The sequence below is a fragment of the Myxine glutinosa genome, chromosome 3 (genome assembly GCF_964187855.1).
Source record: "Myxine glutinosa chromosome 3, kmMyxGlut1.1, whole genome shotgun sequence".
In the NCBI taxonomy this organism is placed as follows: Eukaryota; Metazoa; Chordata; class Myxini; order Myxiniformes; family Myxinidae; genus Myxine; species Myxine glutinosa.
Window position 1 is genome coordinate 21475090 of NC_136263.1, and position 23173 is coordinate 21498262.

The 23173-nt window shown below is 48.7% G+C and overlaps 1 protein-coding gene across 5 annotated transcripts in view; it reads left to right on the top strand.

The window, feature by feature from the left end:
• Positions 1-4929: 4929 nt before the first annotated feature.
• The window catches only part of WBP1L (WW domain binding protein 1 like), a 126315-nt gene continuing 108071 nt past the window's right edge, over positions 4930-23173 (top strand). For 3 of the 5 annotated variants that reach the window (XR_010983784.2, XM_068111264.2, XM_068111267.2), the window contains exon 1: positions 4941-5319. Coding sequence is in view for 2 of the 5 variants with exons in the window: in XM_068111265.2 (XP_067967366.2) it covers positions 5245-5319 (75 nt within the window). In the remaining 3 variants the exon portion in view is untranslated. Of the gene's footprint in view, positions 5320-5737; positions 5849-23173 lie in introns of those variants that run through there. The other 2 variants (XM_068111265.2, XM_068111266.2) reach the window with 2 other exon arrangements.

Here is a 23173-nt window from a genome sequence, read left to right on the forward strand (position 1 = left end):
CTTTGCATATGAGCCCAGTGCTGGCTCAGTCACTAGTGCACCTTGGGGATCCTGGCACTGAATGCAAAGTGTGAAATCAGTTTCTTTCTTGGTTTTCTTGCTTTTTGGCTCCATCATAGCTCAGGGTCACGAATCTGGAACATACAAATAACAAATAACAATTAAGATAGATGTGCATTAAGTTAGATTTTGGACACTGGTTCGGCTGTGCCATAAAAACCTATTTTTATCCCTTGTAGGTTATTAAAGAAGGTTTCATTCAATTCTCTATCCCCAAAAATGTACAACTGGACACCAGAATCGAAACTCTAGGTCATTTAGAAGCCAAGATAATGGAATTTTACGTTTTCGACATCCGCCATTTTGAAAATCCAAAATGGCCGCCATAAAGAACTTGAAACAATTGGAGACATATTTTTTCTAGAACTTATATCATCCCTAAAGACAGCCCAACCAGTGTCCAAAAATTAACAAGCAATTTCACCGGGCATTTCAATCTGCTACATTGGCCCCCCCACTAATGGTCACAAATCACTTAAAATTAAATGCTCTCGTATCCGGATCCGTATTTGGATCTCCACCAAATTTTGGCTGAATCTGTCCACAACTTTTTGAAATATCCTGTTCACAGAAAAACAAACAAACAGACAGGTCTGAAAACATAACCTCCATCCACCTTTGGTGGCGGAGGTAATAAAATAAAGATTTTAAAGGTTGTAGAAAAACAAGACCGATAGTCTAACAATGGCGTAGCCAGGTTTGTTTGATACTTTAGTTGGAGAGGATGGTATGACCTGGGTGGGGATACCAGTTAGCAAATAATGTAAGTAACAAATTTTTTTTGACTTCAGGCATAGACAGCCAGTTCGTGAATGACTTGGATTAAAAAAACGGCAAATGGTAAACGATGAACCAATAAATTCCACACATTCCTGTTTCACCTTCAGTCGAACGTCAGGCATTGACAGCACGTCAGCATTCTCTATATTTTCATTCCAAACAGCATCATTCATCATTCCAATCACAAATTAAGACCTTCTTACTATAATTCACCAAATGTCTGTCTGTCTGTCCGTTCGAAGGTACCGTAAAAACTGCTGAACCGATCGCAAAGATATTTTGGGTGGGTACTCCTGGGATCCCCAGGACTAAAATAGGCTATTTATTCTTCCCAATTTCAGCTTTCGTCTCCAGCATTCTCAGGTTTGGACTCCCGCATAACATTCGCGTTCGCACGACGTTCATTGTGATGTCTTCCTACGTTGAGCAACGGTACCCGCCCTATGGCGGGTACCCTATGGGCGGGGCTTCAATTGGGAGGCCCAAATGAAAAGGCTAAATATCGGAAATTGAAGGCTTTTTTTCTTTTAAACGATTTATATAAACATCCGTCATGCGGAAACGTCATGCGGGAGCAAGTATCAGCAGGATGTGGCAGTGTGGGAGTCCACGTTTGCACCGATCGCTGCACCGTGTGCCGCACAAACGGCTGCACCGATCGCTGCACCGTGTGCCGTACAAACGACTGCACCGATCGCTGCACGACTGCATCGATCGGATGTGGCATGAAGGAGGATCTGCACTTCGGCATGAAGGAGGATCAGATCTAACAGATCGCTGTCTCCATCGATCTTGCCAAGGCCGTAACACCTATCGGCTCAAAATCCTTTTAACTGTTGATTTGATACAGTTACACGTATCGGGAATTTGGTACACGTATCGGGAGTACATACGACATTGCGATTGTGAACACGATTATTGATCACGATTCACGATCACGATCATCACGATCATAGTGTATCGATCACGATTTGAAAGACGATGGAATAATAATTACCGATATGAACAGTGATGTGGCTTTTATTGAAATTCTCAAGATACTGTTTAGATTTTGATGATTTGCGTGTGATATGATTCAACGGATGTTTATATGAATCGTTTAAAATAAAAAAGCCTTCAATTTCTGATATTTTGCCATCGCCATGTGCAGATTCGCCACGGTCCCACGATCGATGTTTCTCTACGTGAACGTACCCGTTTGTTTGCGAACAGGTACGTTTTTCATGGAAGTCCTTCACGAACTTGTTCTCCATGATGTGTGACTGAAGGTGCTACAGGAATGTGGAATTTATTGGTTTCATGCTTTAGCATTCACCGTATCTGCATTGCCTGTTTGCTTCTGGCCTCCCACCCATGCGTAGCACGGGTATTTCTCTAGAAATAATATTAATATATCAAAATATAATGTTAAATCATGATTGTATTGATATATTATCAAACCAGCGAACCGTCATCATCTGTTCACTTCTGGATTCGGGAGCAAGTTCCATGTCGATCGCATTTCAAAATCATAATTGTATTGAGGAATCTCTGAAACCTCCTACCTACCTTACAACACCTGTTGGAACCTCAAAACGTTCCAAAAAGGTTATTATATTTCCTTTGAATAAGATATGAAACTGTAATGGTTACTAAACGTGTCCTCCTGTCATGTGACCAAATCCTCAGCTCTGATTGGTGTTTGTTTGTCAGGACATACGAACAGACAAACGGCATTGCCTCATGGGCTACACCGTAAAAATCGGAAGTTTACCGCCATTGATGCAGCGTCTATCACACCACCTTATTTAATAGGTTTCATTAGTTATTAGTGCCTGTTGTTCGTGTCCTTTTTGACATCTCTAAAAACAGGAAGTTTTTTCTGAAATTATTTTCAAATTTATTTTGACTGCCAGACAGACAGAGTGAACTAATTACTCAACCCCACTTTTCGCTTCGTTTGCGCAGAGTAAAAACAAGATGAAAATCATTATTCGGTTTGACAGTATAAAGATCAGATATCACTTGAGATTTAAATGTTTTGATTTCTTAACCTTTTTTATATAAAAAGGTCATTTCAAAAGCAAAGCCATAATAAAGGTGAAATCTGGTTTGTGGCTCAGCTTTCATGTATTTGTAACTAAATCTTGGTCTTTAAAGACCTGCGTGCCACATCCGAGTTTGGAGGTGATGTTGGTATAATTTACGTGCATGACGGCGGCGTCCTGTCGTAATTGAATAAGCCAGAAAAAACGTATGTCAGAAAGATAACAAATGAAACCATAAATACAGAAAAACTAAAAAGATGAGAATTAAAATAGGTTAGAGGAAAGAGGAAAGAGGAAAGCAGAAAGAGGAAAGTGGAAAGGGGAAAGTGGAAAGCGGAAAGAGGATAGGGGAAAGTGGAAAGAGGAAAGAGGAAAGCGGAAAGGGGAAAGTGGAAAGGGGAAAGTGGAAAGAGGAAAGAGGAAAGCGGAAAGGGGAAAGTGGAAAGGGGAAAGTGGAAAGCAGAAAGAGGATAGGGGAAAGAGGAAAGAGGAAAGCGGAAAGGGGAAAGTGGAAAGGGGAAAGTGAAAAGCGGAAAGAGGATAGGGGAAAGAGGAAAGCGGAAAGGGGAAACTGGAAAGCGGAAAGAGGATAGGGGAAAGTGGAAAGAGGAAAGCGGAAAGGGGAAAGTGGAAAGGGGAAAGTGGAAAGCGGAAAGAGGATAGGGGAAAGAGGAAAGAGGAAAGCGGAAAGGGGAAAGCGGAAAGGGGAAAGTGGAAAGGGGAAAGTGGAAAGCGGAAAGAGGATAGGGGAAAGAGGAAAGCGGAAAGGGGAAAGTGGATAGGGGAAAGAGGAAAGCGGAAAGGGGAAAGTGGAAAGGGGAAAGTGGAAAGCGGAAAGAGGATAGGGAAAAGTGGAAAGAGGAAAGAGGAAAGCGGAAAGGGGAAAGTGGAAAGTGGAAAGCGGAAAGAGGAAAGAGGAAAGCGGAAAGGGGAAAGTGGAAAGGGGAAAGTGGAAAGCAGAAAGAGGATAGGGGAAAGAGGAAAGAGGAAAGCGGAAAGGGGAAAGTGGAAAGGGGAAAGTGAAAAGCGGAAAGAGGATAGGGGAAAGAGGAAAGCGGAAAGGGGAAAGTGGAAAGGGGAAACTGGAAAGCGGAAAGAGGATAGGGGAAAGTGGAAAGAGGAAAGCGGAAAGGGGAAAGTGGAAAGGGGAAAGTGGAAAGCGGAAAGCGGAAAGAGGATAGGGGAAAGTGGAAAGAGGAAAGAGGAAAGCGGAAAGGGGAAAGCGGAAAGGGGAAAGCGGAAAGGGGAAAGTGGAAAGGGGAAAGTGGAAAGCGGAAAGAGGATAGGGGAAAGAGGAAAGCGGAAAGGGGAAAGTGGATAGGGGAAAGAGGAAAGCGGAAAGGGGAAAGTGGAAAGGGGAAAGTGGAAAGCGGAAAGAGGATAGGGAAAAGTGGAAAGAGGAAAGAGGAAAGCGGAAAGGGGAAAGTGGAAAGTGGAAAGCGGAAAGAGGAAAGTCACAGTGGAAAGAGGAAAGAGGAAAGAGGAAAGCGGAGAGAGGAAAGCGGAAAGCAGAAAGAGGAAAGCGGAAAGAGGAAGGAGGAAAGAGAAAAGCAGAAAGAGGAAAGCGGAAAGAGGAAAGAGGAAAGCGGAAAGAGGAAAGCGGAAAGAGGAAAGAGGAAAGCGGAAAGAGGAAAGAGGAAAGCGGAAAGTGGAAAGAGGAAAGCGGACAGAGTAAAGAGGAAAGCGGAAAGAGGAAAGAGGAAAGAGGAAAGAGGAAGGAGGAAAGAGAAAAGCAGAAAGAGGAAAGAGGAAAGAGGAAGGAGGAAAGAGAAAAGCAGAAAGAGGAAAGAGGAAAGCAGAAAGAGGAAAGAGGAAAGCAGAAAGTGGAAAGGGGAAAGAGGAAAGAGGAAAGTGGAAAGTGGAAAGAGGAAAGCGGAAAGAGGAAAGGGGAAAGAGGAAAGGGGAAAGGGGAAAGGGGAAAGGGGAAAGAGGAAAGAGGAGCAATAATAAAACGATAAAATACTAAAGGGAAAATGAGAAAACGCAAAGAACCCGCTTATAAAAAGCTTTTACCACGCCCCTGTTCCGCCATTTCCCCGCCCCCTTTGTAGGCGTTCCATGTGTGCGCAGTCGGCAGTCGCTCCACACTCGCTTTATACAGGGAAACAAGAAGAGACCTTTAAGGCTATTGAGTGAATTATTAAATACTGTAAACAAAATCTGAGGAGATTAAGATTAAAGAGAGGTTAAAAAAAAAATTGCTCTCTCTCTCTCTCTTTCCCTCACGTCACGTCTATCTGAAACGCGGACCTGAAAAAGTGGGCTCCTCGGCGGGTCGAACCCCTATCCGGTTTCCTTCTCAGAAGCCATAACTCGTCGTCTTCGGTATCCAATGTGGGCTTAGAGGCGGGAGGAAGCGTCCGTGATTCGGGGCCCCATGTGCATGGCGGACTGTTGGTGCACCCGACTCACCGCTCTCACCATGATCTCCCGAGTTCCTCTGTTCACTGAGGTATGTATGGCGGTGTTCGTGTCTTTCCCCCCCTCACTGGACCTCGTCGCCGTGGCGTTTCTACGTTACGGTTACACCTTCTGTGGAATAAGGAGGGGGAGAGGGATCCCCGTGCAACCCGTTCGAGCAGTTCATGGCGGAGTACCGATGGACATGTACGAGTGTACGAGCGTGCTTTGTACACCGACACATGGGGTGTACGTGCGTGTTAGGCGCAGCTGGTTCGTGGTTCCCGCTTCTTTATATCCTCCCGCAAGTTTTCGGAGCATCAGGCTCGTCGGGCCGTGTCCGTGTCCGGCTCGTCGACGTTACGTTACTTGGTGCCCTTGAAGTTACCCCCAATGCCATGGTATCTGTATAATGATTAATGGGTCACGGTGTACCCGTGGGGGCGCGGCTCGTACCGCCGGCTCGGTCGTCGCGGTCTCGACACCACCACAGTGTAAAGTGTGGTTATATTGAGAAAATCTGTGGTAAAACTGGTTGAGCGCGGCCCGAGCGCTGCTTGATGCCAAGTCTCCCTTTTGGGGTGAGGGAGGTGGGGGTCGTGCTCTGTCCGAATGTCCGGCGGTCATCAAAATAACAGCTGTGCTGGCGCAGGAAGTGTAATGGATTCAGCTGTGCTGGCGCAGGAAGTGTAATGGATTGTTTGTAATGTAAGCTCGCAGCATGGCTGTCCATGTGATGGTTGTGGGGTCACGGCTCGTTGCATCACGCTCGGCCATACTGTTCGTGCAGGTCTCGGTCGGTCATCACTAAGTTACTCGGTAACGGTTCGAGGCATCAGTCGATCATCGCTAAGTTACTCGGTAACGGTTCGAGGCATCAGTCGATGATCGCTAAGTTACTCGGTAACGGTTCGAGGCATCAGTCGATCATCACTAAGTTACTCGGTAACGGTTCGAGGCATCAGTCGATCATCGCTAAGTTACTTGGTAACGGTTCGAGGCATCAGTCGATCATCGCTAAGTTACTCAGTAACGGTTCGAGGCATCACTATCAGTCGATCATCGCTAAGTTACTCGGTAACGGTTCGAGGCATCAGTCGATCATCGCCAAGTTACTCGGTAAAGGTTCGAGGCCTCGGTCGGTCATCGCTAAGTTACTCGGTAAAGGTTCGAGGCCTCGGTCGGTCATCAATAAGTTACTCGGTGAAGGTTCGAGGCCTCGGTCGGTCTTCACCAAGTTACTCGGTAAAGGTTCGAGGCCTCGGTCGGTCTTCACCAAGTTACTCGGTAAAGGTTCGAGGCCTCGGTCGGTCATCGCTAAGTTACTCGGTAAAGGTTCGAGGCCTCGGTCGGTCATCGCTAAGTTACTCGGTAAAGGTTCGTAGCATCAGTTGGTCATCGCTAAGTTACTCGGTAACGGTTCGAGGCATCATTCGGTCATCGCAAAGTTACTCGGTAACGGTCCGAGGCATCATTCGGTCATCGCTGAGTTACTCGGTAACGGTTCGAGGCATCATTCGGTCATCGCTAAGTTACTTGGTAAAGGTTCGAGGCATCATTCGGTCATCGCTAAGTTACTCGGTAACGGTTCGAGACCTCAGTCGGTCATCACAAAGTTACTCGGTAAAGGTTCGAGGCCTCGGTCGGTCTTCACCAAGTTACTCGGTGAAGGTTCGAGGCCTCGGTCGGTCTTCACCAAGTTACTCGGTAATGGTTCGAGGCATCATTCAGTCATCGCTAAGTTACTCGGTAAAGGTTTGAGGCCTCGGTCGGTCATCGCTAAGTTACTCGGTAAAGGATCGAAGCCTCGGTCGGTCTTCACCAAGTTACTCGGTAAAGGTTCGAGGCCTCGGTCGGTCTTCACCAAGTTACTCGGTAAAGGTTCGAGGCCTCGGTCGGTCTTCACCAAGTTACTCGGTAAAGGTTCGAGGCCTCGGTCGGTCTTCACCAAGTTACTCGGTAAAGGTTCGAGGCCTCGGTCGGTCTTCACCAAGTTACTCGGTAAAGGTTCGAGGCCTCGGTCGGTCTTCACCAAGTTACTCGGTAAAGGTTCGAGGCCTCGGTCGGTCTTCACCAAGTTACTCGGTAAAGGTTCGAGGCCTCGGTCGGTCTTCACCAAGTTACTCGGTAAAGGTTCGAGGCCTCGGTCGGTCTTCACCAAGTTACTCGGTAAAGGTTCGAGGCCTCGGTCGGTCATCGCAAAGTTACTCGGTAAAGGTTCGAGGCCTCGGTCGGTCATCGCTAAGTTACTCGGTAAAGGTTCGATGCCTCCGTCGGTCATCGCTAAGTTACTCGGTAAAGGTTTGAGGCCTCGGTCGGTCATCGCTAAGTTACTCGGTAAAGGTTCGAGGCCTCGGTCGGTCATCGCTAAGTTTCTCGGTAAAGGTTCGAGGTCTCGGTCGGTCATCGCTAAGTTACTCGTAACGGTTCGAGGCATCAATCGGTCATCGCTAAGTTACTCGGTAAAGGTTCGAGGCATCATTCGGTCACCGCTAAGTTACTCGGTAACGGTTCGAGGCCTCGGTCGGTCATCACTAAGTTACTCGGTAAAGGTTTGAGGCCTCGGTCCGTCATTGCTACATTACTCCGTAAAGGTTCGAGGCCTCGGTCGGTCATCACTAAGTTATTCGGTAAAGGTTCGAGGCCTCGGTCGGTCATTGCTAAGTTACTCGGTAAAGGTTCGAGGCATCAGTCAGTCATCGCTAAGTTACTCGGTAACGGTTCGAGGCATCACTATCAGTCGATCATCGCTAAGTTACTCGGTAACGGTTCGAGGCATCAGTCGATCATCGCCAAGTTACTCGGTAAAGGTTCGAGGCCTCGGTCGGTCATCGCTAAGTTACTCGGTAAAGGTTCGAGGCCTCGGTCGGTCATCAATAAGTTACTCGGTGAAGGTTCGAGGCCTCAGTCGGTCTTCACCAAGTTACTCGGTAAAGGTTCGAGGCCTCGGTCGGTCTTCACCAAGTTACTCGGTAAAGGTTCGAGGCCTCGGTCGGTCATCACTAAGTTACTCGGTAAAGGTTCGTAGCATCAGTTGGTCATCGCTAAGTTACTCGGTAACGGTTCGAGGCATCATTCGGTCATCGCAAAGTTACTCGGTAACGGTTCGAGGCATCAGTCGATCATCGCTAAGTTACTTGGTAACGGTTCGAGGCATCAGTCGATCATCGCTAATTTACTCAGTAACGGTTCGAGGCATCACTATCAGTCGATCATCGCTAAGTTACTCGGTAACGGTTCGAGGCATCAGTCGATCATCGCCAAGTTACTCGGTAAAGGTTCGAGGCCTCGGTCGGTCATCGCTAAGTTACTCGGTAAAGGTTCGAGGCCTCGGTCGGTCATCAATAAGTTACTCGGTGAAGGTTCGAGGCCTCGGTCGGTCTTCACCAAGTTACTCGGTAAAGGTTCGAGGCCTCGGTCGGTCTTCACCAAGTTACTCGGTAAAGGTTCGAGGCCTCGGTCGGTCATCGCTAAGTTACTCGGTAAAGGTTCGAGGCCTCGGTCGGTCATCGCTAAGTTACTCGGTAAAGGTTCGTAGCATCAGTTGGTCATCGCTAAGTTACTCGGTAACGGTTCGAGGCATCATTCGGTCATCGCAAAGTTACTCGGTAACGGTCCGAGGCATCATTCGGTCATCGCTGAGTTACTCGGTAACGGTTCGAGGCATCATTCGGTCATCGCTAAGTTACTTGGTAAAGGTTCGAGGCATCATTCGGTCATCGCTAAGTTACTCGGTAACGGTTCGAGACCTCAGTCGGTCATCACAAAGTTACTCGGTAAAGGTTCGAGGCCTCGGTCGGTCTTCACCAAGTTACTCGGTGAAGGTTCGAGGCCTCGGTCGGTCTTCACCAAGTTACTCGGTAATGGTTCGAGGCATCATTCAGTCATCGCTAAGTTACTCGGTAAAGGTTTGAGGCCTCGGTCGGTCATCGCTAAGTTACTCGGTAAAGGATCGAAGCCTCGGTCGGTCTTCACCAAGTTACTCGGTAAAGGTTCGAGGCCTCGGTCGGTCTTCACCAAGTTACTCGGTAAAGGTTCGAGGCCTCGGTCGGTCTTCACCAAGTTACTCGGTAAAGGTTCGAGGCCTCGGTCGGTCTTCACCAAGTTACTCGGTAAAGGTTCGAGGCCTCGGTCGGTCTTCACCAAGTTACTCGGTAAAGGTTCGAGGCCTCGGTCGGTCTTCACCAAGTTACTCGGTAAAGGTTCGAGGCCTTGGTCGGTCTTCACCAAGTTACTCGGTAAAGGTTCGAGGCCTCGGTCGGTCTTCACCAAGTTACTCGGTAAAGGTTCGAGGCCTCGGTCGGTCTTCACCAAGTTACTCGGTAAAGGTTCGAGGCCTCAGTCGGTCATCGCAAAGTTACTCGGTAAAGGTTCGAGGCCTCGGTCGGTCATCGCTAAGTTACTCGGTAAAGGTTCGATGCCTCCGTCGGTCATCGCTAAGTTACTCGGTAAAGGTTTGAGGCCTCGGTCGGTCATCGCTAAGTTACTCGGTAAAGGTTCGAGGCCTCGGTCGGTCATCGCTAAGTTTCTCGGTAAAGGTTCGAGGTCTCGGTCGGTCATCGCTAAGTTACTCGTAACGGTTCGAGGCATCAATCGGTCATCGCTAAGTTACTCGGTAAAGGTTCGAGGCATCATTCGGTCACCGCTAAGTTACTCGGTAACGGTTCGAGGCCTCGGTCGGTCATCACTAAGTTACTCGGTAAAGGTTTGAGGCCTCGGTCCGTCATTGCTACATTACTCCGTAAAGGTTCGAGGCCTCGGTCGGTCATCACTAAGTTATTCGGTAAAGGTTCGAGGCCTCGGTCGGTCATTGCTAAGTTACTCGGTAAAGGTTCGAGGCATCAGTCAGTCATCGCTAAGTTACTCGGTAACGGTTCGAGGCATCACTATCAGTCGATCATCGCTAAGTTACTCGGTAAAGGTTCGAGGCCTCGGTCGGTCATCGCTAAGTTACTCGGTAAAGGTTCGAGGCCTCGGTCGGTCATCAATAAGTTACTCGGTGAAGGTTCGAGGCCTCAGTCGGTCTTCACCAAGTTACTCGGTAAAGGTTCGAGGCCTCGGTCGGTCTTCACCAAGTTACTCGGTAAAGGTTCGAGGCCTCGGTCGGTCATCGCTAAGTTACTCGGTAAAGGTTCGAGGCCTCGGTCGGTCATCGCTAAGTTACTCGGTAAAGGTTCGTAGCATCAGTTGGTCATCGCTAAGTTACTCGGTAACGGTTCGAGGCATCATTCGGTCATCGCAAAGTTACTCGGTAACGGTCCGAGGCATCATTCGGTCATCGCTGAGTTACTCGGTAACGGTTCGAGGCATCATTCGGTCATCGCTAAGTTACTTGGTAAAGGTTCGAGGCATCATTCGGTCATCGCTAAGTTACTCGGTAACGGTTCGAGACCTCAGTCGGTCATCACAAAGTTACTCGGTGAAGGTTCGAGGCCTCGGTCGGTCTTCACCAAGTTACTCGGTGAAGGTTCGAGGCCTCGGTCGGTCTTCACCAAGTTACTCGGTAAAGGTTCGAGGCCTCGGTCGGTCATCGCTAAGTTACTCGGTAAAGGTTCGAGGCATCAGTTGGTCATCACTAAGTTACACGGTAACGGTTCGAGGCATCATTCGGTCATCGCTAAGTTACTCGGTAAAGGTTTGAGGCCTCGGTCGGTCATCGCTAAGTTACTCGGTAAAGGCTCGAGGCCTCGGTCAGTTATCTCCAAGTTACTCGGTAAAGGATCGAAGCCTCGGTCGGTCTTCACCAAGTTACTCGGTAAAGGTTCGAGGCCTCGGTCGGTCTTCACAAAGTTACTCGGTAAAGGTTCGAGGCCTCGGTCGGTCTTCACCAAGTTACTCGGTAAAGGTTCGAGGCCTCGGTCGGTCTTCACCAAGTTACTCGGTAAAGGTTCGAGGCCTCGGTCGGTCTTCACCAAGTTACTCGGTAAAGGTTCGAGGCCTCGGTCGGTCTTCACCAAGTTACTCGGTAAAGGTTCGAGGCCTCGGTCGGTCTTCACCAAGTTACTCGGTAAAGGTTCGAGGCCTCGGTCGGTCTTCACCAAGTTACTCGGTAAAGGTTCGAGGCCTCGGTCGGTCTTCACCAAGTTACTCGGTAAAGGTTCGAGGCCTCGGTCGGTCATCGCAAAGTTACTCGGTAAAGGTTCGAGGCCTCGGTCGGTCATCGCTAAGTTACTCGGTAACGGTCCGAGGCATCATTCGGTCATCGCTGAGTTACTCGGTAACGGTTCGAGGCATCATTCGGTCATCGCTAAGTTACTTGGTAAAGGTTCGAGGCATCATTCGGTCATCGCTAAGTTACTTGGTAAAGGTTCGAGGCATCATTCGGTCTTCACCAAGTTACTCGGTGAAGGTTCGAGGCCTCGGTCGGTCTTCACCAAGTTACTCGGTAAAGGTTCGAGGCCTCGGTCGGTCATCGCTAAGTTACTCGGTAAAGGTTCGAGGCATCAGTTGGTCATCACTAAGTTACACGGTAACGGTTCGAGGCATCATTCGGTCATCGCTAAGTTACTCGGTAAAGGTTTGAGGCCTCGGTCGGTCATCGCTAAGTTACTCGGTAAAGGCTCGAGGCCTCGGTCAGTTATCTCCAAGTTACTCGGTAAAGGATCGAAGCCTCGGTCGGTCTTCACCAAGTTACTCGGTAAAGGTTCGAGGCCTCGGTCGGTCTTCACAAAGTTACTCGGTAAAGGTTCGAGGCCTCGGTCGGTCTTCACCAAGTTACTCGGTAAAGGTTCGAGGCCTCGGTCGGTCTTCACCAAGTTACTCGGTAAAGGTTCGAGGCCTCGGTCGGTCTTCACCAAGTTACTCGGTAAAGGTTCGAGGCCTCGGTCGGTCTTCACCAAGTTACTCAGTAAAGGTTCGAGGCCTCGGTCGGTCTTCACCAAGTTACTCGGTAAAGGTTCGAGGCCTCGGTCGGTCTTCACCAAGTTACTCGGTAAAGGTTCGAGGCCTCGGTCGGTCTTCACCAAGTTACTCGGTAAAGGTTCGAGGCCTCGGTCGGTCATCGCAAAGTTACTCGGTAAAGGTTCGAGGCCTCGGTCGGTCATCGCTAAGTTACTCGGTAAAGGTTCGATGCCTCGGTCGGTCATCGCTAAGTTACTCGGTAAAGGTTTGAGGCCTCGGTCGGTCATCGCTAAGTTACTCGGTAAAGGTTCGAGGCCTCGGTCGGTCATCGCTAAGTTTCTCGGTAAAGGTTCGAGGTCTCGGTCGGTCATCGCTAAGTTACTCGTAACGGTTCGAGGCATCAATCGGTCATCGCTAAGTTACTCGGTAAAGGTTCGAGGCATCATTCGGTCACCGCTAAGTTACTCGGTAACGGTTCGAGGCCTCGGTCGGTCATCACTAAGTTACTCGGTAAAGGTTTGAGGCCTCGGTCCGTCATTGCTACATTACTCCGTAAAGGTTCGAGGCCTCGGTCGGTCATCACTAAGTTATTCGGTAAAGGTTCGAGGCCTCGGTCGGTCATCGCTAAGTTACTCGGTAAAGGTTTGAGGCCTCGGTCGGTCATCGCTAAGTTACTCGGTAAAGGTTCGAGGCCTCGGTCGGTCATCGCTAAGTTTCTCGGTAAAGGTTCGAGGTCTCGGTCGGTCATCGCTAAGTTACTCGTAACGGTTCGAGGCATCAATCGGTCATCGCTAAGTTACTCGGTAAAGGTTCGAGGCATCATTCGGTCACCGCTAAGTTACTCGGTAACGGTTCGAGGCCTCGGTCGGTCATCACTAAGTTACTCGGTAAAGGTTTGAGGCCTCGGTCCGTCATTGCTACATTACTCCGTAAAGGTTCGAGGCCTCGGTCGGTCATCACTAAGTTATTCGGTAAAGGTTCGAGGCCTCGGTCGGTCATTGCTAAGTTACTCGGTAAAGGTTCGAGGCATCAGTCGGTCATTGCTAAGTTACTCGGTAACTGTTCGAGGCATCACTAAGTTACTCGGTAACGGTTCGAGGCCTCGGTTGGTCATCAATAAGTTACTCGGTAACGGTTCGAGGCCTCGGTTGGTCATCAATAAGTTACTCGGTAACGGTTCGAGGTCTCGGTCGGTCATCGCTAAGTTACTCGGTAACGGTTCGAGGCATCAGTTGGTTACGTTTGGATTTTGCCCACACGGCGTCCATTACATTTACACTACTGCAGTATCTTAACATTTATTCAAATTTGTCCAAACTCCATCCAGTCCGTCATCGTGACAGGTCCCACCCACCGTGTCCGCGGTGTCCTTGTCCTTGTACTTCGTGCAACTGTGTCTGACGGTTACGTAATACCGGTGCTCGTCTAAATCTTGTAAAAGTGATAACCCCTTGATGTTCTGGGTCTGGTTGAGCATGAAGAGAAACCTGAATTAAATGTTCTTTATAAAGTCGATGATTATGAGGAAATTTTGTAACAACAAAGTAAAAACAGGCAATGGGTGAAGTTATAATCTATCTATAATTCCAGTAATCTCTGTATGTATGTATGTATGTATGTATGTATGTATGTATGTCTGTGACCGCTGTTTCTCGACAACCACGGGTCCGATATACTTTAAACTTGCCAGGTATATTGCTGGGGACCCGAGGATGTGCCTTTTCAAGGTTTCATATTAATCGGACAAGTAGTTACCGAGCTATGTCCAAAAAACGATTCAACCAATCAGAGAGCAGCGAGCTATCACGTGTGCCGAACGTGGCGAACAGACTCTGCCTCGGACGGCACATTTGAGAGCGTATTCATTTATTTCACGTTGGAAAACTATGTTGCCGTTAAACTATGTTTTAAAACTAAATAAAACTAATTTGCGATTCATCGTAACTGCGATTTGCGACCTTACGGACAGTGAAGACTTCACTTCCGGCAGCCAATCACAGAACGCGTTGTTGCGAGCCGAGCCGAGCGCGTGCGCCATTACGGTTCGTAATTCGATTTCTTCCGGAGAAAATAATAATTTCTCGATTTCTTATGCGCATTATTTCTCCCAGAGCGAAGGGCGGAAGCGAAGAGCGTTGTTTTTTTTGTTTACGGACGTACGGGCGTACGGGCGGGGTAGAGCGTACGGGTAGCGTTTTTTTTTTTTTTTGGCAAGGAACGGGCACCCACGTACGGGCATGCCCTAGTTTTAAAAATCTCAACTGGAACCCTAATTTAGTGTGAATACCGACGTTTTATAAACCTAACAGCAGAGTACCCATCCTGTGGGTGGTGGACTTTGTAAACCTACCAGCAGAGTACCTATCCTGCGGATGTTGTACTTCATAAACCTACCAGCAGAGTACCTATCCTGCGGGTGTTGTACTTCATAAACCTACCAGCTGAGTACCAATTCTTCGAGTGGTGTACTTTATAAACCTACCTGCAGAGTACCCATCCTGTGGGTGGTGTACTTTATAAGCCTACCAGCAGAATACCCATCCTGTGGGTGGTGTACTTTGTAAACCTACCACCAGAGTACCCATCCTGTGGGTGGTAGACTTTGTAAACCTACCAGCAGAGTACCCATCCTGTGGGAGGTGTACTTTATAAGCCTACCAGCAGAGTACCCATCCTGTGGGTGGTGTACTTTATAAACCTACCAGCAGAGTACCCATCCTGTGGGTGTTGGACTTTGTAAACCTACCAGCAGAATACCCATCCTGTGGGTGTTGGACTTTGTAAGCCTACCAGCAGAATACCCATCCTGTGAGTGGTGGACTTTATAAACCCACCAGCAGAGTTCCCGTCCTGCGAGTGGTGGACTTTTTTAACCTACCAGCAGAGTTCCCATCCTGCAGGGGGTGGACTTTATAAACCTACCAGCAGAGTTCCCATCCTGCGAGTGGTGGACTTTATAAACCTACCAGCAGAGTTCCCATCCTGCGAGTGGTGGACTTTATAAACCTACCAGCAGAGTTCCCATCCTGCGAGTGGTGGACTTTATAAACCTACCAGCAGAGTTCCCATCCTATGAGTGGTGGACTTTATAAACCTATCAGAGTTCCCATCCTGCGAGTGGTGGACTTTATAAACCTACCAGCAGAGTTCCCATCCTGCGAGTGGTGGACTTTATAAACCTATCAGAGTTCCCATCCTGCGAGTGGTGGACTTTATAAACCTACCAGCAGAGTTCCCATCCTGCGAGTGGTGGACTTTATAAACCTACCAGCAGAGTTCCCATCCTGCGAGTGGTGGACTTTATAAACCTACCAGCAAAGTACCGATCCTGCAGGTGGTGGACTTTATAAACCTACCAGCAGAGTTCCCATCCTGCAGATGGTGGACTTTATTTTCCTACCAGCAGAGTACCCATCCTGTGTGTGATGGACTTTGCATGTCACTTACTGAAAATAGTGTACTCTGTATATATGGAATATCACGTGATCCGCTCTTTTCATCTCTAATGAAAGGAGATAATTCGAATTTGGCTTGAACGTGCGTAATAGGAGTTTCCCATCTTATCGTTCCTTTGTCCTTGGTCTTTGAGTAGTTACCGGACAAAGTGATGGGACTAGTCCACCACAATGGAGAAATAACCCAAATAATAACACTTGTGAGAAATCTGAAAAAAATCGAAATAAATATTTGTTCAAAAAAAATTGGACCTTGTTTTTGAAAAACATTTCATGGAAAATTTTAGGGGTTCTGTGAATATACCCTGAAAAATGGTGTCGAACGGGCCAAGGGTCTCAGAGTAGTTATTGGACATAAAGGTACTGCACAGGTTCAATCAATACACACATTCACTTTGTATATAAAGTATCTTACGATAATTCACCAAATGTCTGTCTGTCCGTTCGAAGGTACCGCAAAAACGGCTGAACCGATCGCAACGATATTTTGGGTGGGTAATCCTGGGACCCCCAGGAGTAAAATAGGCTGTATTGTTTTTCCAATTTTTCCTGTTTTTCCAAACACGATGGAATAATATTTACCGATATGAACAGTCATGTGGCTTTTGTTGAAATTCTACGTACCAGGAGAGAGGAGATCGACTCCTGACAAACTCTTCCGATATAAATGTGCGGCTCTGAAGTAACATGGCAGCGTGTGCAAAGCGACTAAGAAACGGGTGTAGCGGCCGCTTCCGTGTTACAGATTCGGCGTGCACTCTTCACACATACATACACATACATACACATACATCATACACACACACATACACACATCATACATACATACATACATACATACACATACATCGGCACATACATACATACACATAAACGTGCGACTGAGAAAGATGTGTAGCGGCCGCTCCGTTTGGCAGAATTCAATCTTTTTTCAAAATGGGCGCCATGTACTGTTTAGATTTTGATGATTTGCGTATGATATGATTCAACGGATGTTAATATGAATAGTTTAAAATAAAAAAGCCTTCAATTTCTGCCATTTTGCCTTTTCATTTGGGCCTCCCAATTGAAGCCCCGCCCGTAGGGCGGGTACCGTTGCTAGTATATAAAATGAGAGAGTCGGTATAATTTATGGCAATGTATACCTCGCAGATAAGATATGGCAATTGCTTTTGTATTGCATCTGCTCCGAAATGGAGCACCACAATATTTTTGTCCACATTGACAAAGACTGCTGCACATTCTGTTTTCAGGTTTCAAACACATTTCTTACAGTACTTCCCCTGTAGATTGTTAAGAGGTGTGGGAGGGCAAGGTATCAGGGTGCCAAAATGTTATTCTAAATAACAACAATATACAATTCCATTCCTGATTATGCATTTTTATGAAGTTTACGGTTCCAGCCCAATGCCTAATTTGTGGTGTCACCTTTTCATTCACTAGATCTGTCTTGAAAGCAAATGCCTAAATCCCCAGAGTGTGACACCCCAGAGTGGTAGTCTGGGTGCAAAGTCATGAAGCCATTGAATTTAATCTGCTACTGTACCGTCCATGACACGCGTTCATATCATCACTGGCCATTTCCCCGTGTGCCGCTTACAAGAGAAGGTTTAAATCTTCGATCCATGTGATCAACACTTGTGATTCGATTGTCAGGGTTCTTCTTGCTACTTGGGGCACTCCCAGTGCATTGTCCTCAGCTTGATGATAGTTTGGTTTATTGTTCTGCCTCCACCGACGAAGTCGCTGGAGCCATTATGTTTTGAAGTTGTCTGTCCGTGCGTCCGTGATACGTTTTCGTTACCACGATAACTTGAGAACGACTGAAGGGATTTAAATCAGAATTAGATCAAGTATGTACTATGATGGAAAGATGAACTGATTAGATTTTGGGGTCAAGAGGTCAAAGTTCAGAGGTTATTTAGGTAAAAATCCTGTTACCACAAAAACCTGTGAACCAATGATGGGATTTTGACCAAACCTGGTATAAGTACATATGATGCAAAGACAAAGTGATTATATTTTGGCGTCAAAAGTTAGAGGTCACGTCAGCTAAAAACGTGATGCTTGAGAACAGCTGAAGGGATTAAAATTGAACTTTGTACAAGTATTATAATGTAATAATGTGGGCGGAGGTATATCAGTCGATCGCACTCTTCGACGTTGTGACGTTCTTGTTTACACTTAGTTTACCATCATGTGACATTCCTTTGGAACCCATTTTCAGATGACTAGATAGTTTAGTTTCTGGCATAACATTGTTGAAATTCATATATTGTCGCGTGACTACCCTTGGTGAACACCGTAGGGTAACACGGATGACCGATTGCGAGACTTTACACTCCCGAGGCGAAAACTCAATGGCGGATTCAAGCTCAACACAAAGTTAAACGCGCGGGAGGCCAGACGCAACGAGCTCCACAGCCTTATCTATTAACATGAAACACCCAGGAAACTGCGTTCAAATATGTACAGAAAATAATATAAGGATTTATTATTTTAAAAGTAATAACAGTGAAAAAAACACGCGCCGGTAATACTAATAACTAAATCGGGACGTCCCCACACCACTGATATCAAACACAAAACGAGGGAGATTAATTACGAAAAGAACACGTCACGTCGTTCAAAATGTACGCGGATTCGGGCTTATCTGGTCTTTCGTCGTCTTTGTGGCTGCCGTCCAACACCGCTCCTTTCGGCCCGATCGCACACCTCGCTCCAAGTTCCACGGCCCTCTGCGTCCGCCTCCAAGCGCCACCAGGCCTCGTCGGTCCAACGGCCCACACACACCACGAGCTCCTTTGCTCCAACGGTCCACCGCAGGGCTGCACGAAGCAACCAAAACCAAGTGCCAACTGCCAACTGCAACGAGCTGTGGTCACGAATGTTCAATGAACCGTGTCCTGTGCCAACTGCCACGAACTCTGGTACGGAACTGTAACAACGAACTCTGCGACTCAACTCAACTTCCGACTTGATCGCTCATCGACGTGTGTGTCCGTGTGTCTGTTGAAATGGCGTCCGACCGTCGCCTATATTGGTGGCCGATGACGTCACATTGGCGCACTCCTCAGCCAATCAAAGCCTCCCAACTCGCCCAGGTCACGCCCTCTGCGGCATGCGACTCCTGACATCTCCCGTCCGTGACCCCGCGGTCCTGGCATAACACGTGCCAGCGAGGTTGGTAGGCCTTTGAGGTGCGCAGGCGAGGTTTGTAGGCCTTGGAGGTGTAAACGGTGGCGGTGTATTGTGGCGGTGTTCTTGGCCTGGTGGTGCCCATTTATTACGAAGTCAATGTCAGGGAAAGGGAATTATTTAATGTTGCACTAAGGACCTAACTAATGTTTATGTGGTTTGCAGTGCCATAAAGGACAAAGGTTTGATACTAGGTGATACTCACAGGGGCGTTACCTTTAATCCCTCACTATTTAACACTCGAATCTCCAGGTAGATCCACACTCATACATCTTACCCCGACAACCGCCTGAACATCAATAACTTATTACATGTAGAGTCCCTGTCACGACAGCCGAATACCTACCTATTCAGATCTACCTAGCTCTAGATGTTGCATTACCAAATTCATAACACAGCCCCCCCCCCTGGAACCGTAGCTCCTGCAAGGTTCACCGCAGGCGCTACCATTCCAGCCTTAACACTTACTGTCACACACTTAATTAACCTATGAAATAAATCAGGAAGGGCTGTGGGAAGTGAGTCGGACTACCTACCTACACTTCCTTAACATGCTGAACCCCTTAACCATCATGCAAGTATGTACATCTTCTTCGTTGTTCCTGTGGAGGGAGGAAACAACAACACACAACACTAACTTAACCACAAAACTTAACCATCTTCCCGAACTCAAAACTCTAACCTTTGTACATACCCCGGTCTACAGACCGCGTCCCCCGGTGGATGCCACAAGACACAACCTTACCTGCGGGGCCATCCCCAATGCATCCCACTAAATTTCCACGGGCCCTGTCCAGATGTTACAGGTGAGTGACACGGCTCGGTGGATTTCGCCCACATTCATGCAACACAGACCCCTTAACCACTCATTCTCATTCCATAGGTCATCAAGGCATTTCAAAAATCAACAAAGCACTTATTCCCAATACACCCCCTGCAGGACCATGGCATTGATGTCATTCACGTGTGTGTGCATTCCTCAACTAGGCAGCGGGGAGGTACCGCACAAAAAGATGGTGGGGGCGCATCAGGCTGTGGTGCCCGCAGTCCCAAAAACAAGTCAACCGACTTACAAATTCATTGCCCCCCCCCCCCCTTTACCTCTTGGCCCCGTGACAGCCCAACAGCCCCTTTCCGCCGTTACCTCGCCGGTGAGGGTCTCCACACACACCAGGCTCCTTTGCCTCCTGCTTTCACGCAGCAACACGGGTCACCGGGGGACTTCCTCACCCCGCGGCGCCCAACCAGACCCTCCACCGACGAGCTCCAATTTCCAGTTACCACCGGCTGCCAGGGGTAATTGCCGCAGAGGGGGGCCCGCAGGCATCGCTCCTCAGAGCTTGCTCTGTACCTGCGGACACACACACCTTCCCCACCCATGGTCCCCAAAACACACTTCCTCCCCCGCTGCCATTCAATTCTCCACACAACTCAGCACAATTCAGTACAATTCATAGATGGTGTAAAAGGTGTTACAAGGCTTGCCATGGCCTGCCAATGTGAAATCCCATTCACAGTTCGAATCATTAAATCCTTACACCTTTCCATTAGCACATTTCCAAAAAGCACAATTTATCGCCCCTCATTATCTCCAATAATCATCACTCACTCTCCAGGTTCCACTCTCACGACCACATCAAAACACCTAACCACAATACAAAAACATACGCCACCCACAAGACACTGTGGCTCCCATTCCATCCCCTCACCGGCCATGTCATCACTCTCACCCGCCTCCCAACTCCAAATTACATGTCCCCAATTTCCCAAAGCAAATCCTGAAGCCTGGGACAGTACTCCTCAAAACACTCACCTCAAGTGCAGGTAGTTGCAGGTTGGTCAGGTTCAAAGTGCAATCCACCCATACAATTCCCCAAATTTCACATTGGGCCTACCAAATCCTTCCAAATTTCTCTTTTGTCCCCACTACACTGGCAGGTATGTGGATCCGCATCCAACGGTGATCATCACTACACAACTACCTATGGCCACGACAGCTCTGCACCTCTACCGTGCAAGGGTCACCGGGACAAGGTGAGCAGTCAAAACGCCAACATGGCCCATGAGTGTCCATAAGGGTGCGACCCACCATCCATCCTTCAGCCCCCCTGCGAGGAACACAGCTGCAGCAGCCCCAGCTGGCCAATGTGGTGAGCACTTGCTGCCACAACACACACTACCGCACACACAACCTCGGCCCTGGGGGGCACGGTCGCAGTGCGTGGCATCCCTACAGCCACGTCCCCTGCACCTCCCCATCATCCCCCAGTCCGACTACAGAACTGCAGCCCCCCCCCAGTGCTCACCCACACTTGACCACACCAAGGTCCAGTCAACAGCCATGCTCCACCAGGAGACCCACCCAGAAGACATGGTCCACACACCTCGGACATGCACGGCACCACGTTGACCCTCAGGCTACACAACTACATCCCCATCATCCCGCGTCCCAAATATCAGCACAGTTGCCCCCGCAACCAGTTGAAAGCTGTGTCTTGCTACCCTATTAATTTCATCACAGCCTCCAACACTTTGGTCTACACACCTGGATCAATAATGGCGTCACTGTACAGTGTCCACCATGGTATTTCAAAATCCACCCTTAAATTTCCATCTAACCCACAGATTACCCATGCCAAACATTTGTCACATTTTACTAACCTCACCAAAGAAGGATGCTTTGCCATACACATGCCAGCCGAGCATGGCCCATATGCTCGGCTCGTTACACATCTCCCGATTCACATCCCCATGGCTCTCTTCCCAACCCGAGAGTCCATAAATCATAACGGAGCATCTGTGGAAGGTCACTCACACCATCACGTTCCACAGATGCCCCAATGGTTGTCCGGCAGGCTATCTCCATCCCTGTCCATTCGGTTTGACCCGCGTCCATCGACCAACACGGCATGGCAGGTCATCACATGCCAGTTGTCCCAAAGTCTCAGGGAGAGGGTGTCAGGTCGCATGCCCGGGTGATCACTACATCAGGCCCAAGCTGGCCATCTGCGGTGCCACCACCAAAGCGCGACCCACAACACCTCCCCCCAGTGGTCCTCAATATTTGCCATCCCAGGCTTGAGAAACCACCTCGGACCTCCCTGGAGGTCTTAACCCCCACCAGGGTCCGGTGACCCTGCCGGCCCGAGCCACCAGCTCGGACGGCGCCCCGACGGACAAGGGACGCCACACTCCACCAGACCCCCCGTGGGACCCAGGTCGTACCTCGACACCCAAGGCTGGACCCCACGTCCAAATCTCGCCATCACAGCCCCCCAGCTGGCCGGCATACCCAAATTTTGAAAGGGGCAACTTTTGCCCGAGGCCATCACCCATGACCTCTCCATGTCCAAATCCCGCAGCCCGGGGACCAATCCCCACCATGGCTGCTCCAAATCAATTTCCCATTGTAATTTTATTTTACATTTTATTTTACAAATTTTCATTCCCATTGCCAACCCGCAGCTGCAGGGAACAACCTCTACCTCCGGTTGTTCTGCCCCTCCCTGCAGTTGATCCAAATTCCCTACAGGGACCAAATCTCCAGAAGCTCTATCTCCCGATCCTCCAAGATCCAAATCCAGCCCGGAGCCAACACACTCCCCCAACTGGTTGTCCAATTTTGGAGCCTCTGTTTCCAAATAGCAGTGTACAGTGAGCGTCCCCTCGGTCATTCCAACCACCTCCTCGAACCAACTCACCTCTTCCCCCAGACTCCTTTGGGCCTGAACAAGCTCTACCTCCATGGGACTGTCACAGGTCTCCAGCCGCTGGATCAACTCATCCTCATCATTACAAATCATTCCTGGCCCCGCCAGGCTTTGATCAGTATCCCCAATAAATACCTGGTCCGGCTCCATTGCACGGACCCCCAAAAACTCTACCCCCTCTTGCTCCGCACCACCGCCCTGGTGCTGCACAATTCCAAATTCATCCCCCGGTTGGGGTGTTGTGACATCCACACGGTCCCGATAAACAACCAGGCCAGAATGTGGGAAACATTCCCCATTACAACTCTCACATTCCAAATTTCCTTCCCCGCTCACCTGTGGACACTCCACGTTTACCTGCAGGCCTTCCCCATCTACCTGTACACATTCCCCATCCACCTGTGGACATTCCCCGTCCACCTCTGCACCTGCAGTCTCCCCATTTACTTCAATTGCCATTCCCTGTGCAATTCCCAATTTTGCCATTCCCGGTGCAATTCCCTGCTCGTGAGCAACATGCACATCTGCATGGGCCGTACTCTCTCCCATTCCCAATTTAGCTTCCCCCAGCTGCTGTGCCATTTCCCCAATTTTTCCTTCCATACTGTTTTCTAACCCCTCTAACCCATTTTTCACCTCTTTTATCCCGTTGTCTAACCCCTCACCGGTACCCCTCGCTTCGTCCCTCATTACCCCCAATTTT